This window comes from Pelodiscus sinensis, chromosome 20 (assembly GCF_049634645.1).
Source record: "Pelodiscus sinensis isolate JC-2024 chromosome 20, ASM4963464v1, whole genome shotgun sequence".
Taxonomy (NCBI): domain Eukaryota; kingdom Metazoa; phylum Chordata; order Testudines; family Trionychidae; genus Pelodiscus; species Pelodiscus sinensis.
In genome coordinates, this window is record NC_134730.1 from 16570194 (window position 1) to 16588197 (window position 18004).

Here is an 18004-nt window from a genome sequence, read left to right on the forward strand (position 1 = left end):
CAATAGGACATAATACCCTGTAACGTTCAACAGATCAAGATCTTCAAAATACCTCATCAAGCATATTTTGTATGAAAACTGTGATAATTACATGGTGATGGTGAATTTAGGGGTTCTAGGGTGCTGCTTTAATGTACATAGTGCCACAATGGTTTAGACCTTACAGGTGTAGTAACTGTTCATAATGGCCACCCGTTTTTAAAGCTTCTTACACCGTACAGCTACTATTGCTCTGCCCCAGAATATGGAAGTCATGATGTGCGCACGCACACAATGGAGAAGTTTAGGTATAACCTTCATGTTTATACTGTGGTACTTTATGCACATGTGTGGGACAGTAAGTCTAAAGCAGTGTTTCTTAACCAATGGTATGAGTACTCTTAGGAGTTCTTGAGAGAAGTCTGGGGGGTACGTCAACACAACTGAAATTTGTAGAAAATGAATTTTTGTTATAAGTGTTACAGCGCTTTATTATTTTTGTACTTTTTACACCAAATTTCATCTCCCACCCGGCTACGATTAAGTTATTTAAACAAATGTGTTGCAATGGTAGACAAAATTTGTGTGTATCTGAAAACTGTAGGTGCTGGGGATACTTACAATTTTTTAAAAAGGGGTACTTAATAAAAAAAGATTGACACACACTGGTCTATAGAATGGGAGAGAGGATGAGGAGATTTGTGTTTTCGTTGACTCCTTTGGTCTCTGCATAGGGCAAAACAACTCAATTAAAAAGCCCCAAAACCTACAGAACTGCTGCCTGCTATAAATGGAGAAGCTGGCTTCAGCCTCTATTCTAGGGTTGGGCAAAAAGATGATCTGTGGGCCAGATCTGGCTTCGAGAGCCTGGAGGGGGATGGGAGACAGGCTTCTCATGCTGCTTCTGCCTCCTGCTGCAAACTAGACAGTTGCCTATTAGCTGGAGGCCTGTAGTAGGGGTTGGCTGTGAAGATTTTAAATTGTTTTGCCTGAGGCAATTCGGGAGTCTTTGGAAGGGACTGATGGCAGTCATTTTCCTCAGGCGAATCCAGTCAGAGACCCTGTATTTTAGGGTCACAGTACTGTGGGCATGTCTCTGTGGGCATGACACAGTCTCTATGGGCATGTCTACTCTGGGGAGATATTTCAAAATAACTCCCCTTATTTCGAAATAACAAGGCGAGAATCCACACTACAAAGCTTATTTCGAAATAAGGTGCTTGTTATTTCGAAATAATAACTCCTGCTTGTGAAGAGAAATCAGCTTATGTCAAAATAGTTAATATGAGAGTTATTTTGAATAATTACTTCAAAATAACCTGATAGAGGAGGCATAGCCTGTAATGTCAGAAGGAGACTAGTCTCGTTGTATCCGTATATTTAAAAAAAAGTATATCTTGTAAAATACTGACATATGTAACAGGACCACAGTGGGGAAACCTGCTTTTAAAAAAGTTTATTGGCTAATAGCTTTTGTTTAAATATTGTTCCTGAGTATATCAAATACTATTTACAATGTTTTAGTGTATATTAAGTGTTTCTATTGTTTACTAAGAAATTGCATAACTTTTCACAGTCAGATTAAAAAGACCCACATTAAAAAAGCTCTGAGACTTAATTCTGTATGATATTTGGAGCTTCTCTTAATGTTTGAATACAATATGTTGGTCTCGGTATGGGGGAGTATAGGAAGTTAACTCAATAGAGGTCTGTGGGGGCAGAGGGAGGTGGGGAACAGGCTGGGAGGAAAACAAAAGCTCGAGAAAGCCACCCCTCAGTAAACACTTGAGTTGTTATAAATGTAATACTAGAACTCTTGGGTCCACGGACTTTGCCTTGGTCTCCTGCTGAACCTACTGGCCTGGTTTTGCCCAGAAGGCTCATAACCTGGGAATGAAGAAGAACAAAAGAATAGCTGGGCTTAAAAATCCCCTCTCTAGAAAGTGGTAGTAGTTTTTGGAGTGAACCAGACAGATACATGACTGGATGTGATGCCTGAAGAATTTAAGCCTTTCTGGGTTACCATCAGGGATGTAAGCCTTAGGTGAGATAGGCATGTAGACTGTGTTTTGTGCTGAAAATCCTTTTTTTCACCTTCTCTGAAAGTTTTTTCTCTACTGCTGAAATAATACTTGTTTTAAGAATGCTGTTGGTCACTCATCTGATGAAGTGAGTTTTACCCACGAAAGCTCAAGATTATGTATACTTTGTTAGTCTCTAAGGGTATGTCTACACTGCCACCCTAGTTCGAACTAGGGTGGCTAATGTAGGCATTTGAAGTTGCAAATGAAGCCCGGGGTTTAAATATCCCGGGCTTCATTTGCATCTTGCAGGGCGCCGCCATTTTTAAATCCCCCTTAGTGCGGACTCCGTGCCCGTGGCTACACGCGGCACGGGGTAGGTAATTCGAATTAGGCTCTCTAATTTGAACTACCGGTACACCTCGTTCCACTGGCCAGTCTCAGAAATGGAAGCACTGGAGGGGCCCAGTATTATGTGCAGGATAAGTAGGGTTGCCAGAAGGTTTCAACAAAAATACTGTATACCCCCCCCAAAAAAAACGAGCAAAAAAATCTGTGGGGGGGGGAAGAGGAGTAGGGGGAGACCAAAGTTGTTGAGCAAAAAAGGACCTCAAGAGTTAAGCAAAAAAATAAGTAAAATAAAACATCATGGCTCCTTTAATTGCATACAGAGTCAGAATAGGGATAGAAAGAGAAGAGGTCGAGCACTAAGACCCAGGGAAGGCATTGCTTCCCCTTGCTCAGGGCTTTAGGGGTTTTTGCCAGCAGCCATCTTGATTTCTTGGTGGAGCCAGAAGCCAGCTTCCCTGTGGAACCAGGTAAGAGGAGGACTGGGGGCCCGGCCCAGTTGCTGAGTGTCTGTAGGGTTTCCAGGTGTCTGGTATTTTCACCTCCTGGCAGGGAAAAAACGAGAAAAAAACGGACATTTTAGGTGTCCGGTATTTTCTGAATTTTTTTACCAGACAGGAAGCAAAAATACCGGACTGTCTGAGTCAATACCGGACACCTAGCAACCCTAAGGATAAGACTAATGGAGACACAGGATACCACAGCCCATGGCCTAGTCTAAGTGGGAGAACTGCAAAACTCTACCCTGTGATAGGTCTTGTGTTTTTACCCTACTCCTGAGGGGGTGCATTTGGGGACCCAGGGACTCTGCTGCTGTGACAAATATCCTTATTTACAAGCCTTGCAAAAACAGAACTCGGGCCTGTACTTCCACAAAGAGGGAAACTGCAATTCAGGAAAAGGCAAGAGAATTGTTTTTTACAATGTGACCTGCATTTCTCTTGCCTGCCACATAGAGCTATACAACTTTTATTAGTAGCCATTTATGTAGGCATCATGCATATTACACTATCTCATACATATACATGCATATGTATGTAACTGCAGCCTTCTGCCAGTTGCTAGTGGTAGCAAGAAGGTCCAGGCCCCATCTGTCTAGGGTCTCTCTCTTACTTCTGCTCATCATTTTCTGGTGGTTTAGCCCCACTTGCAGTCCTTGGGAATATGGAACCACATCTGCCTTTTGATTTTGGGGAGGAGATGAAAATCAAATTAAAGAAACACTGATTAAGTTTGTTTATGGTGTTTGTATCTGGTGTGTGGTCAACAGGACAACTTCTGTGTATTAATAATCCAGGTGCAGAACTCTTAGGCATAGAACAAACCCAATTTATAATCAGGGAGAGGAGGGGATAACTCTAGGGCCATTTAAAGGAACTGTTGGAAGGAACTTGCACTGGAAAATTTCAATTCAATGAAACTGACACATTCCTTGGGAAAATGCCAATTCTGTTGAAACTTGAGTTAAACAAGGCAGGCTAGCCAGCCTTCCTGACTTTCTGAGCTTATCAGGCTGCCAGGGGAAGCATTTAGCTCCCTGGAGAATCAGGTAGCTATGCAGAAGCTTTGTAAAAAAAAACCCAAATCTTTCAATTCCACTGAAATGGAACTCTCTCCCTTGACATTTTTTTGATTATCTGGTTTTGGAATGATTTTTTTCCAAAATAATTTTTAATTTCTCAGTAGGAGGGAAGTTCCCATATTCTAGCCATCTCTAGTGAACCCTCTTCTTTCTGATCTAACCCAGAAAAGCCCATGTCACTAGGGTCTGTTTCAGTGTGCAGTTACCTTGCCCGGGTCTGCACAGCCCTGCCTGGAGGAGTACTGTGAAATGAGCTCTGTGCTATGTAAACTGTTTGCTTAAGCATAAAGAATTGCATGAGTTTGTTCAGGAAAAGGGATAAACCAGTCTGCTTTGTTAAACCTGGAGACAGAGCATAATTGTAATAAAATGGGCCGAAAAGCTAAAACAGAGAATTTAGTAACTTGTTATGGAAAAGTCACTAATTATGCTTCTAACACAATTCAGTTACACAATCTGTACCTGTTAATTTTTGTAAGTACTGTACCCCTCTTCTCACCCTCCCTCAGAAAAGAAGATTGTTTCAGTTAAGCTAAATGAAAAGAAATGTAAGAAAGAATGAATAATTTGGCTTCTAGGATGAAGATCCCTTTGATGCTTGGCAGGAATTGTATTTGCAAGTCCCCAATGCACTGATACGCTTGTGAAGAGAGCATGCGAACAAACCTAGGCAATACAGTTTGCTCTTCAGTAAAGAGTCCAGCATCATGAAAAGTTGCTGACCGTATGCTGAAGACTTTCATCTTGGCGCAGTCACCCTTTGAACTTCTAGAGGGATATGTGTGCTTGGCAGTATTTAAATTTTTCATCAACATCAGCCTTTCAGAACTTGAAATGCCCTGCATCTTCCCTTCTGAATCCACATATATCTGTGATCATTGTGCTTGGGTGACTTGAGGTTTGCCAGCTTGTTTTTATAGCAGATTTACAGTAAATGAAAGCAGGACAGTACAATCAATCCCTCTCAAACTGACTACTACTTTAACAGGCGGTATGAATGATCGGGGGGGGGGGGGGAGATTAATTCTACATGAAAGGTTGCATAATTTGCTATCCAATGCTGCTAATGAAACTAGCTCATATCTCCTTCCTCCTCATTTACCATACTGTATCTCAAAGAAAGCTGGACTAATATGATTTCAGACCACTTTTTAGTACTCATGGCTGTTGTATTTAGGGGAAATTATAACTTACATAATATTAGTGTTTCTTTACCCTTACTGTTTGCATCATGCAAATTTGCCCGGTCTTACATGTAACTAAAATTGCCTGCTTGAAAGCATGAAATATATTTTACTAAAATTATCATTTGAGAAGCTGTGATATATTTCACTGATTTTCTCCACCTCCTTAAATAATGGCTTATTAAAATATTCACAGTGTGAATCTGACTTAAAAGGGTGGAAATTTCAAAAGTGCTGAGCACTGACCAAACTCGATTCTCATTGGAGTCCTTGGCAAAACATCAATTGATTTCTCTGGGAACAGACAGAAGTCAGTGACCCATGTGAGGAGAATAGATGGGTTAAAATATTCAAGCCCCCCTCAATGATTTAGGAACACAAGTCCCACTAATTTCAATAAATAAATACCTGCCTTATACAAGACCATTAACGTCTAATATACATTTCACTGTTTGTTATTGTAAATCCTGACAATAAACCCTACACACGGAGTGCTCGGGGCAGAATTCTTCGATCCCATAAGTAGGTGGTTGCTCATCCACAGACTTGTGTATACAGGCAGTCCCCGACTTACGTGGATCCGTCTTATGTCGGATCCCTAGATACGAACGGGGTGAGGCAACTCCCGCACATGCGCAGCAGCATTCCCGGGGCTCGCTCACCTGGGTCCTAGGATCCTCCTCCTCCTCGGGCCGGCTCCGACTGGGGTCCCGCAGAGCTGCCGGGCAGAGGAAAAGTGCCTCCCCACGCCCGCTGCCCCCCCCACCCCCCTGCCAGCAACAGGCTGCCCCCTCCCCTGAGCAACAGGCTGCCGAACAGCAGACAAAAGCAGCCCCTCCGCCCCTCCTCCCCCTATACATGCTGGGCTCCCTGGGCAAACAAAGACTCCACCAAAACAAACAAAGTGCTGGCCTCATTGTGTTAGCAAAAAAAGGACCCTCCTCCTAGAACCCTGGGTGGTGTGTGGAAATAAAGCTATTAGCTCAAAGCATGGTGCAGAGCTGTTTGGTATTTGATGAGTTACTCCTTTAGTCCTGAGTTTGTCACAGGGACAGAAATAGATGTGAAATCTTCTGAACAGGGGAACAGACAGCAAAACAAACATTAGAGGGGAGTTAACCTTTCCCTATGCTATCCAAAACTAAAAAAAATGTTTGGCTAGAGTTTCCCCTACAATATGTACCAGTTCCGACTTACATACAAATTCAACTTAAGAACAAACCTACAGTCCCTATCTTGTACGTAACCCGGGGACTGCCTGTATTATGTATTCTCTTCTTTGACTTATCCACAGTGGATGATAATCTGTTCCACATCCTTTGCTTCAAGTTTTATAGACTCATGGGTTTAGCTCTGGCGGTCCTATGATCAAACCCTACTGTTGGCCAAGAAGGCAGCTTAAGATCCAGCTGTCTCACTTAGTCACCTGTGCACCACTAAGCTGCCTTGGATCCCACCGTATGTGGGTAGAACTGCAGGGTAGAAAACTTCAGATGACACCATTAGCTAATCTTATGGAAACCCCTGTGAGAACTGGTTCCTTCCCTGTGCTGTTCCTTGAGCTGTGCACCAAAGAATAACCACCTCCCCTGGGTAGGTTATAATGACACCATCTAGCTGAAGAATTTAGGGGAAGAGTTAATCATCCTTTTTCCCCACTGAGTCACAAGGGGCTTCTCATCAAAAGAGTTACCATTCACTGTGAGTAAGGGTGGCGGGATTATTGTTATTACTGTGCACATTATATTAACTTGGAGAGACTGGAAGAATGTCACCTCTAATGTCCTAAAACAAATCTGCCCCCAACAACTGGAATTGAGCCTCAACTCCTTCCAATTTTCAGGACTGAAATGCATAGTCTTTACTCATTCAAACCTCCCAGTGAACGTCAAAAGTCAAAATGAGCCCTGGTGTAAGTCCATTGTCGGTGGCATAATGGCTACTTTCATCTGGGCAGAATTTGACGTATTGCGTCTAATTCTCATTAACATGAAAGCCATTTTACAACACTTTCTAGCAGTGTGAGGAAGATTTAAGCAGAGGGCAACGGTATTTACACCCCCCCTTAAAACTCCATTACAAAGGCAGAGTGGTGTGAAAGGCCACATGTAAATACAAATGGGAACACAGTGCTCTGTTCAATCATAGCCATAAAAGTTGTGGATTTTTGTTCACTGTTTTGATGAGCTCCTCGCTAAGATTTCCCCTTCAGCTTCGTGTGTTGTAGCACCTGACTATTATGGGTTATATAAATTTCCCATGGTTTTGTCCCTAACCTCATTACCTTCAGATCTCTGTATGAAATTGCCAGAACCCAAGCTCCTGTTTAAAAGTCTTTCTCAACTTTATTGTCTTTTAGCTTTATATTGTCTCCCCTCATCTTTCCCTCACCCACATTCACCTGCACTTTTGCATCCTCAGCAAATTTCATTCCTTTACTGCATGTTCCATCTGCCAGGTAATTAACATATATAGTGAAAAAAAATTGGTCTTAATACTGACCCTTGTGGCATCCATTTGTCAGCTCCCTGAATCTCAAATGGCTTCTACACAAAGTGTTCTTTTCATATTGTGCTAGCAAAGAGCATGTGATGTAGAAAATGTATGAGTGGTTGTTTTTGTTTTTTGTTTTGTTTTGCTGAAGATCTTAGTTCCTACTTAAATGCACATAACATTAAGTGTGATGTCTCAAACATCTTCCATTCCCAGATTAAAAAGAATAAACATCGTAGCCCTGTATAAAATTTACCTTGCAGGAATTTTGAGAGACTAAGTAAATTATTATTCCCATTTTACAAATCCATACTCTGAGGAATGGAGAAATTAAGGACTAGATCTGGAAAGGTTATTAGACTCAGATTTGTAATGTCCAACTTCAGGTGTCTTGTCATCTACTGAAATCCATAGCCCAGTGATAGAGACCTGATGACACTTATGATAGGCCAAGAAAGATTTTAAGATTGACATGCTGTAATAGCAGGGATAAAGGAGACAGAAGAAAGAACTAGGTGGAGAAATCAAATCAGTATCTTGAGTGTTTGTATACTAACGCAAGAAGTATGGGGAATAAGCAGGAAAAACTCAAAATATTAGTAAATAAACACAACTTTGACATAATTTGCATCACAAAGATTTGGTGGGATAATACACGTGACTGCAATATTGGGATAGAAGGATACAACTTGCTCAGGAAGGACAGGTGGGGGAAAAAAGCGAGGAAGTGTTTACTGTGGGTATGTCTACACTACAGCACTAATTCGAACTAACTTAATTTGAATTAGTTAATTCGAACCAAGCTAATTCGAACTAGTGCATCTAGACCTAAAAACTAGTTCAAATTAGCATTTTGCCTATTCGAACTAGCATGTCCACATTGAGTGGACCCTGAACCGAGGTTAAGGATGGCCGGAAGCAGTGCCAGCAGGGCATCAGATTAGGACTTAGAGCGTGGAGCTGCTGTCTCAGGTTAGCCGAGGGCTGTGCTTAAAGGGACCCAACCCCAACCCCGGAAAGACAGTTCTCAGGGTTCCCCGCTCACCTGTCTAACTCGATGAGGGACAGCAAAGCAGTCCTGGCTTGGAGTGCCCTGAATGCCCACACTCGGCACATCACAGCACTCGGCCATCAGCCCGGCTGCACTTGCCACCCCAGTCCTCCCCATCGGGGAGCTCATACCCCATTCCTCCCTCACATCCTTCCACTTACTCCTCCCTAGCCCCCCTTCCTGATGTACAAAATAAAGGACACGTGTGTTCAAAAATAGAAACTCTCTTTATTGAACAAAACTCGGGGAGACTGGAAAAAGGATGTGGGAGAGGGGAAGAGGAAACCTGGGAGGAGGGAGCTGGAAGGGGGAAGCCAGGGGAAAAAGGAGGAGGGGAAGTATCAAACTATGGTACGCCATATCTTCAGTACTGTGTACAGATGTGGTCTCCTCACCCCAGAAAAGATATTTCGGCCTTGGAAAGGATTCAGAAAAGGGCAACTAAAATGATCAGGGGTTTGGAACAGGTCCCATATGAAGAGAGGCTAAAGAGATTGGGACTTTTCAGCTTAGAAAAGAGGAGACTGAGGGGGGATATAAGAGGTCTATAAAAGCATGAGTGGTGTGGAGAGGGTGCATAATGAAAAGTTCTTCATTAGTTCCCATAATAGAAGGACTAGAGGACACCAAATAAAATTAATGGACAGCAGGTTTAAAACTAATAACAGAAAGTTCTTCTTCACAAAGCAAATAGTCAACCTGTGGAACTCCTTGCTGAAGAAGGCTGTGAAGGCTAGAACTATAACAGAGTTTAAAGAGAAGTTAGATAAAGTCATGGAGGTTGGGTCCATGGAGTGCTATTAGCCAAGGGGTAGAAATGGTGTCCCTGGCCTCTGTTTGTGGAAGACTGGAGATGGATGGCACGAGACAAATGGCTTGGTCATTGTCTTTAGTCCATCCCCTCCAGGGTACCTAGTGCGGGCCGCTGTCAGCAGACAGACTACTGGGCTAGATGGACCTTTGGTCTGACCCAGTACGGCTGTTCTTATGTTTTTATGTTCTAAGCTCAGGGCTCAGGGTTGGGGGTCTCACTGGACCACCTTGATTTTCATGCAAACCTGCTCCTGGGTGGCCAGGCTGGCAGCTATCCTGCCCTAGACGGCCACTTTCCTGTGCCTAGTGCGGAGGTCGTGGATGAGGTCCACGATGTCCGCACTAGACCAGGCAGGCGCCTGCCTCTTGCGGCCTCGGGCAGGCTCCTGGGAGCTGCCAGCCTGGTCCCGGGAAGAGGCGGAGGGCTGGGTGGCACTGGGTGGCTGGCTCGTGCCGTGCCAGGTGCAGGGTCTGCTGGCTGGGTGCTGGCAGGCTTGCACCTGGCATGGGCACCGTAGCCAGCCCGTGCCCCTTTAAGGGCTCCGGGGCCAGGAGGGGGGCAGACAAGTTTCCCTGGTGGTGCCCAGAGTGGCCACAAGGGCAAGCTGGGGAGGGCTAGCCTCCCACTAGTTCGAATTAAGTGGCTACACAGCCCTTAATTTGAACTACTTAATTCAAACTAGGCGTTAGTCCTCATAGAATGAGGTTTACCTAGTTCAAATTAAGCGCTCCGCTAGTTCGAATTAAGTTCGAACTAGCGGTTTGTATGTGTAGCGCCTATCAAAGTTAATTCGAACTAACATCTGTTAGTTTGAATTAACTTTGTAGTGTAGACATACCCTTATATATTAAAAAGTTATACATTTGGACTGAGCTTGAGATGGACATAGGAGAGACAGACTTGTTTAGAGTCTCTGGGTAAGGAAAAAAGTGGTAGAAAATGAGAGAAATCATGGTAAGAGTCTATCACAGACCACTAAACCAGGAAGAAGAGGTGAATGAGGTTTTTATGTAATAACTAACAAAATTATCCAAAGCACAAGATTTGGAGGTGATAGGGGACTTCAGTTATTTAGACATCTGTTTGGGAAAATAACACAGCAGAGCCCAGATTAGCCAACACGTTCTTGAAATTTATTGGAGTTAATTTTTTATTTCAGAAGGCGGAAAGCGAGTTGGGGAGAGTTTTTTCTAGATTTGATTTAGACTAATTGGGAGGAACTGGTAGAAAATTTGAAAGTAGAAGTCGGCGTGGGTGAAAGTGATCACGAAATGGTAGAGTTCATGATTCTAAGGCATGGTGGGAGAGAGGAACAGCAAAATAAGGACCGTGGATTCAAAAAGACAGACATTCACAAACTCCAGGAATTTCTGACCAATGGGAGCTGCCTGTTTGCAGGACAGACAGCATGTGAAGAACTCCTCCCACTCATCCCACCCTCCAAGGCTGGCAGCATTCAGATTCAGCCACACGTGGCCCCTGCAGCCAATGCATGGGCAGGAAACCTGGCTGAGGAACTAGCTGGGCTGCGGGCCAGGAGCCACCCAGGTATGCGTCTCCAGGCCAGAACCTGCCTCTAGCACCCTCTCCTTCTGCAGCCCTCTGCCCTGCTCCTGCACCCATACCCAAACCCTCTGCAATCCTGCTCCTGTACCCATAATCTCTTCTAGCCCCTACACCTCCTCCTGCATTCCTGGCCTAGGTCACCCACCCCTAAAAGACCCTGTATCCTCTTCTACACTGCTCTTCCAGTTCACAACCCACTCCCAGATCCTGCATCCCAGTCCTTTGCCCCCGGTCACAACCCCTTCCTTTACCCAAAGTCCCTCCCAAATCCCACACCTCATCCTGCACCCGTCTCTTACTCCAAGCCCCCTTCTGCACCCAATCTCCATCCTCGACCCCACACCTCCTCCATTAATATCATGGAAGAATGTGACCCTGGACTAATTCATGGAGTGCCCCCCCCCTTAAAAATTATTGCCCACCCCTGATTTAGTGGCTTGGTGTTGAGGTGCTAACTACCCGTGGCTCCAGTTGACTTCAAATGGTGGTGTGAGTGCTGAAGCACCTTTGGAAAATCAGGGTCTTCTGAGGTAAAAGGTAAGTGCTTCCAATTAGCCTGTTTTTGTTTCTTGTACTGCATAAGGCTTGCAGAATGTAATTATGCCACATGCTTTGAACAGTGAGGTAAAAATACTTGTTGAATAAAGGAATGATTTTGTGAGGGACCCTATAGTATCATTGCTTACTTCAAGGGAAATATTGTAAAACTCTGTTGAAATTTGAGGGGAAAAGTATATCAAAGACATGCTGCAAACAACTTTAAACTCATAATTATCTTTCTACTTCATAGGCCAGAAGTAGATTCTAGTAGCCAAAAATTCAGCATGTGAAAAATCTTGTAAGTGCTTAACTGTTATTGCAGCAATGGAGAGGAAAATACTGAGGTAATTTAGTGCCTGTCGTTTTGCCTGAGGGTTACTTCAGCATATTCACTCAATAACCTGTTTTTGTTTATTGCCTCAACCATATTCTGAAGCATTCTTCTCCCCCCTTAAATTACTTGCACATCAAACTTTTATGCACAGGTGAATACCCAAGCAAGCTGCAGACTGTGAAGATGTGCCTTGCAGTAAATTCTGAATAAATTACCAAAAAGAGTTCATGCACATTCATGTGACCATTAATGTGAGAAGTAAATTTATTGTAAAAGAAGGGGAAAGCTATATGCTTTAATGTTAAGTACATAGGTTGGCATAGTATTATATTTAAATTTATTGGCTTAGCAGCCATGCATATATTTTAAAAAAACCACACACCTTCAAACAGAACTTTAATAGCACCCAATCTACACGTCATTACATGGAGTCAAACATTTATATCTCTAAACTAGAATGTCTGACATCAAGATCTGTGTGATGTAGAAAAGAAGCTGTAATTCCATACATTTGTTAGTTATTCCTTATAGTTATTAATTTTTATAAGGTAGCCATATTACTGTACAGTGCCTATGGTTGTCCCATACAATATGTAAGATTATACTATGCAATCTATTTGTGTAATGTATTGACTAAGTGGAATTATAAAGACAACATTTTCCCATCTATCTTTACTTGTTTTCTTAATTACTTATAATAATTAAAATGGCACATGAAAAGAATTAAAATAAAACCTTTGTCCTTTTCATCCTATGAATGTACAAGAGTTATCTAAAAAATATATCATTGATGGATGAATCAAAATCAGTTAGACCCTGATTCAAGAAGCATCCAAGTAACTCCTGTTGAGGACAAAGGAAGTTGGAGGAGCTTGATGCTCCCCAGGATCATGCCTTTTGTGACAGGGCACCTGCCCTGCACTGGCCCTTTAAGACCAAGACTCAGGCCCTGAGCCGGGGCTGGGAACAGAGAGCCCAGCTGAAGCTGTTAGGCTAGTGAGAGCCCAGCTGGCAGCTATATATGGAGAAGCACAGTGCTTAGGGAGGGGAAGCCAGTGAGGGGCTGACTGCGGAGGAAGCAGGAGCTCCCAGGAGGGAGACCTGCTGGGGATAGCCAGCAAGGGCTGGGAGAAGGCCAGCTAAGACTCCTCTGGCTAGGGGCCGGAGGCAAGGCCCAGGGTTTGGAGGCAGATCACAGCGCAGCTTAGGTAAGCAGGGCCGTGGAGATAATGCCAATGATGAGCAACCCGCACGGACTGTAATTTGCCCTGAGAGGGTCTAGATGAGGACAGTCGCGGCACTGAGGCACGGTGGGGGACCTGCACCCTGACACCTTTACTTTGACATTGTGATTTTACTTATCCCAGTAGTTGCACTGAAACAATTCATTTTCACCTTGGCTCCTCCCACTTTCTGCCTAAGTGGAATCTAAAGGTCCTACCAGCAGAAGTAAATCAGACTGTAGGTCATAAATGCTTTTCTGGAATAATGATCTATGGCATTTTGAGTTTTGACCAGATAGATGTTTTTATATGTAGAGCTGGCTGAAATACTTCTCTACCAAAAAAACGGAAAACTTTAATTGTGCATCCAAAAACTTTGGAAATGCCACCATTTCTGAACTAGGATTATTGTGCCTAATCCCACTTTCTCTTGGGGGCTACATCTAGACTGGCCCCTATTACGAAATAGCCATGCTAATTTCCAACTTTGGAATAGGGAAATCCACGGGGGATTTAAATATCCCCGTGGGATTTAAATAAACATGTCCACCGCTTTTTTTCTGGCTTGGGGAAAAGCCGGAAAAAAGCGTCTAGACTGGCGCGATCCTCTGGAATAAAGCCCTTTTCCGGAGGATCTCTTATTCCTACTTTCAGTGCCTACTTTCAAGTAGGAATAAGAGATCCTCCGGAAAAGGGCTTTATTCCGGAGGATCGCGCCAGTCTAGACGCTTTTTTCCGGCTTTTCCCCAAGCCAGAAAAAAAGAGGCGGACATGTTTATTTAAATCCCGCGGGGGATATTTAAATCCCGCGGGGGATTTCCCTATTCCAAAGTTGGAAATTAGCATGGCTATTTCGTAATAGGGGCCAGTCTAGACGTAGCCACGTTGTCTGAGATCCATGGCAAAATTACATCTCCCATGATGCACCATGACTTCCCCTCTTTGAACTACTGCAGTGAATAATCCAGTCACTCATCTTGTTGCACTATGGGAGATGCAGTTTGGCAGGGGAACCCAGTCCATAAAGGAGAATAGTAGCATAATGCAGCTGAATTTCGTAACTGAGTTTTTATACTAGTTTTGTTTTAGGTTACAAGCTGAACATTTTTTCAGTTTTCAGGTGTCTGACTTACATAAAAAAACCCAGCTTTGACAGCAAATTCTCAGCCAACCCTGTAGGTATGCTCTAAAGCACAGTTTAATAGGCTAGATGCAGGAATTACTGAGATAAATGTGTGTTATGCAGGAGGGCAGACTTAGATGATCATAGTGGTCCTTTCTGGCCTTAAAATCTATGAATGTGAATTATTGAGCTGGTTAGAAAAGACATCACATTTTCTTGACATTGCCTTCCTTCTTATTTTTCAATTAGATCTACACTTACTAGAGATGAAACTTTCAGAAAATTAAGGTAGAGAATCTAGCAAAGAAGCTTGCAACAGGTATGATATTTAAACAAACAAACCCTTTAAAGATGCCATCTTTAATAAGTAAACAGTCTGTGGATGATGTGGGGGCTTTTTTCAGTGCCTGATTGGATAACAGTATTACAAAAGGCGAGAAGTCTTGCGATCCTCTAACAACTTCAATTTGCTCTGCATCTGTTTATTCGATGGCTGGTATGAATTCAATTTGTAATTGGAATAAGATGTTGTCCTTGAAAAGATTATATACAGGCAGTCCCCGGGTTACATGGATCCGACTTACATCGGATCCCTACTTACAAACGGGGTGAGGCAACCCCGCACTAGCTGCTTCCCCCCAGCAGACCAGGGAGACGCGGAGTGGCTTTTCTCAGCAGATATCTCAGCTTGAGAATAAAGGACTGAGGGAAGTGAGGTGTGGGAGAATAAAACTGAGCTCTGGAGAAATGTTCTCATCGCAACACTCTAGCCTGGCACATAGACCTCCATCCTGGCAGCCGGCTCCAGTTCAATATGCATATCCTCCCCCTCCGAACCCATGATATGCGCAACAGTATGGCTACCCACCCCCGCCATATGCCACTCAATGGCAACCTTGGGAGCCATGTCCAAAGGAGAATTATGGACCCGGCTGACAATATCTGGTAGACTCCAGCATCCGTCACTCCAACAAATAAGAGAGCAGACCGTAAATACTTTATCGCTCCAAAGAATATGGACTTCCTTTTTACCCACCCACCTCCGAACTTCCTAGTAGTGGATTTGTTACGACACAAGGGTAAATGGCCTAATCTAAGAACGACCCCACAGGACAGGGACCACAAGGAAGTGGACATTATGGGCTGAAAAGTTTACTCTTCATCCACATTACTCCACAGGGCTGCAAACTATACTGCCATGCTTGCAGACTATGACCACGCTAATTATTCCAAGCTCCAGGACCTCCTCCAACACCTTCCGGAGCATAAACGGTCAACCCTGCTTCATATTATGCAGGAGGGCCATACCATCTCCTGCACAGCCTTGCAGTCTGCTATGAACGTGGCAGACACCGCAGCTCAAATTATGGCTATGTCGATTGTGCTCCGCAGAATTTCCTGGTTACAAGCATGTTGTACCTAGGGATCTACAACAAAAGGTTGAGAACTTGCCCTCTAGTCGAACCAACCTTTTTGCAGCTAAGACCGACGAGGTGTTGCATTCTATGAAGGACTCTCTTACTACTCTCAGGACCCTTGGAATGTATACTCCTCCATTCAAGAGAACTAGGTACCAGCCTTACCAACGTCCGAGAGAGCCATTCAGGCAACAACCCAAGTACGATTTCTGCAAACAAAGAACTCAGCACCGTAGACCAAAGCAAAAACAACAACAGCATGTTGCACCCCATCCACCATCGAGCAAACAGCAGGTTTGAAGGTCAGGTCGAGAGCCAGGAAGCCAATCCACTGACACTTCCAACTGATACCCTGCAGTTCCACCACCCCCTCCGGGCCTTTTTCCTCCAATGGTCCCTCATCACTTCAGACAAATGGGTCTTGGATCTCATTCAATCTGGTTACATTATCCCCTTTATCTCCCTTCCTCCCATCCACCCTCCTACCCTGTCTCTCTTCAGGGACCCTTCTCACGAAACTGTCCTCCTACAGGAGGTTTCACATCTTCTTCAACTGGGTGCAGTAGAACACGTACCACCACAATTCTGGGGCCAGGATTTCTACTCAACCTACTTTCTAACCCAGAAGAAGACGGGAGGGTGGTGACCCATCTTAGACCTCAGGCACCTCAACAAATACATCGCATACCACCATTTCAAGATGGTCACCCTATCAACTATCATTCCCATGCTCGATCAACACGATTGGCTTTTGGCTCTTGACCTTCAGGATGCCTATTTCCACATTACAATTCATCCTGATCACAGACGCTTTTTACGGTTTATGGTAGGCACCCAACACTACCAATACAGGGTGCTCCCGTTTGGTCTGTCCACGGCTCCCAGGGTGTTTTCCAAAACCCTGGCGGTCATATGGCCTCTCTTCGACACCAAGACATCATAATATTCGCGTATCTGGATGATTACCTCATAAAAGGTAGGTCCTTCGAGACAAAGGCCATGACAGATACCACAATAGCCCTTCTACTCAGCCTCGGGTTTCACATAAATTATGCAAAATCCATTCCAGAGGCTGGAATTCATAGGCACCCTCATCGACACGGTCAGAGCAAGGGCTACTCTTCCCGAGCACAGGTTTGCAACGATATGCGACTTTATCCGTGCAGTACAAGCGGTGCCGACTGTCACGGTCCGCGTCTGCCTCAAGATCCTCGGGCACATGGCCTCCATGACCTATGTTGTCAACCTAGCCAGATTCCACATGAGACCTCTCCCGTCCTGGCTCACAACGGTTTACAGGTCTTCCAGAGACCAATTTTCCAAGTCTGTCGCCATTCCACCACGCATCATCAACTCCCTGCTCTGGTGGACAATTCCTCAAAACATGTTACACGGCGTTCCTTTCCAACGCCCACCTTCCACTCTAACAGTTATAACAGATGCCTCACTCATGGGATGGGGAGCCCACTTGGGACACATCACAGCCCATGGCAAATGTTCATTTATGGAGCAGACTTTCCATATCAACCTCCTCGAGTTACAGGCGGGCAGATATGCATGCCAACATTTCGCTCAGTACATAGCTCATAAGTCTATTACCATCATGACAGTCAATACCACCTGCATGTACTACATTGACCGTCAAGGTGGCACTCGATCCCCTTCCCTTTGTTCGGAAGCTATTAAGCTCAGGAACTGATGCCTATCACACGGGGTCACCCCTTCGGCTGTTTACCTTCCCAGGATACTCAACGTCACAGCGGACACTCTAATCCAGCATGAATGGGAACTTGACAGACGTGTCCTCACTCCGCTCTTCCTTCATTGGGGCCAACCAGAGGTGGACTTCTTCACCACAAAGAACAACAGAAAATGCCACCTCTACTGCTCCAGAGGAGTCCTGGAGAAACTCTCCTTCGGAGATGCCTTTTCCATCACATGGGATGCCTCTCTCCTGTACGCCTTTTCCCCCCTTCCCGCTCCTACACAGAGTCCTCAACAAGATCAGAACGGACCATGCGCAAGTCATTCTAGTGGCACCTGCGTGGCCCAGACAAATGTGGTATCCTTACCTCCTCAAGATGGCGGTGATGGACCTGTATCCCTTTCCTCCTCACCACAACCTCCTCATGCAGAACCATGGTCGGACTCTTCATCCAGACATTCTCAAGCTCCATCTCCATGTCTGGCTCCTTCATGGCTCCAGGATGCCGAGACTGCCTGCTCAGAACAGGTGAAGGACATTCTGATTAATAGTAGAAGACATTCCACCAGGAAAACCTACCTGTACAAATGGACTCGATTCTCTCACTGGTATGCTCAAACCCA

The 18004-nt window shown here is 44.4% G+C and overlaps 1 protein-coding gene across 1 annotated transcript in view; it reads left to right on the top strand.

The window, feature by feature from the left end:
- The window catches only part of LOC142819178 (uncharacterized), a 29905-nt gene extending 12530 nt beyond the window's left edge, over positions 1 to 17375 (top strand). Inside the window, exon 3 of the mRNA XM_075904268.1 lies at positions 16746 to 17375. Within this exon, the coding sequence (XP_075760383.1) occupies positions 16746 to 17375 (630 nt within the window). The remainder of the gene's footprint in view (positions 1 to 16745) is intronic.
- The last annotated feature ends 629 nt before the right edge of the window (positions 17376 to 18004 follow it).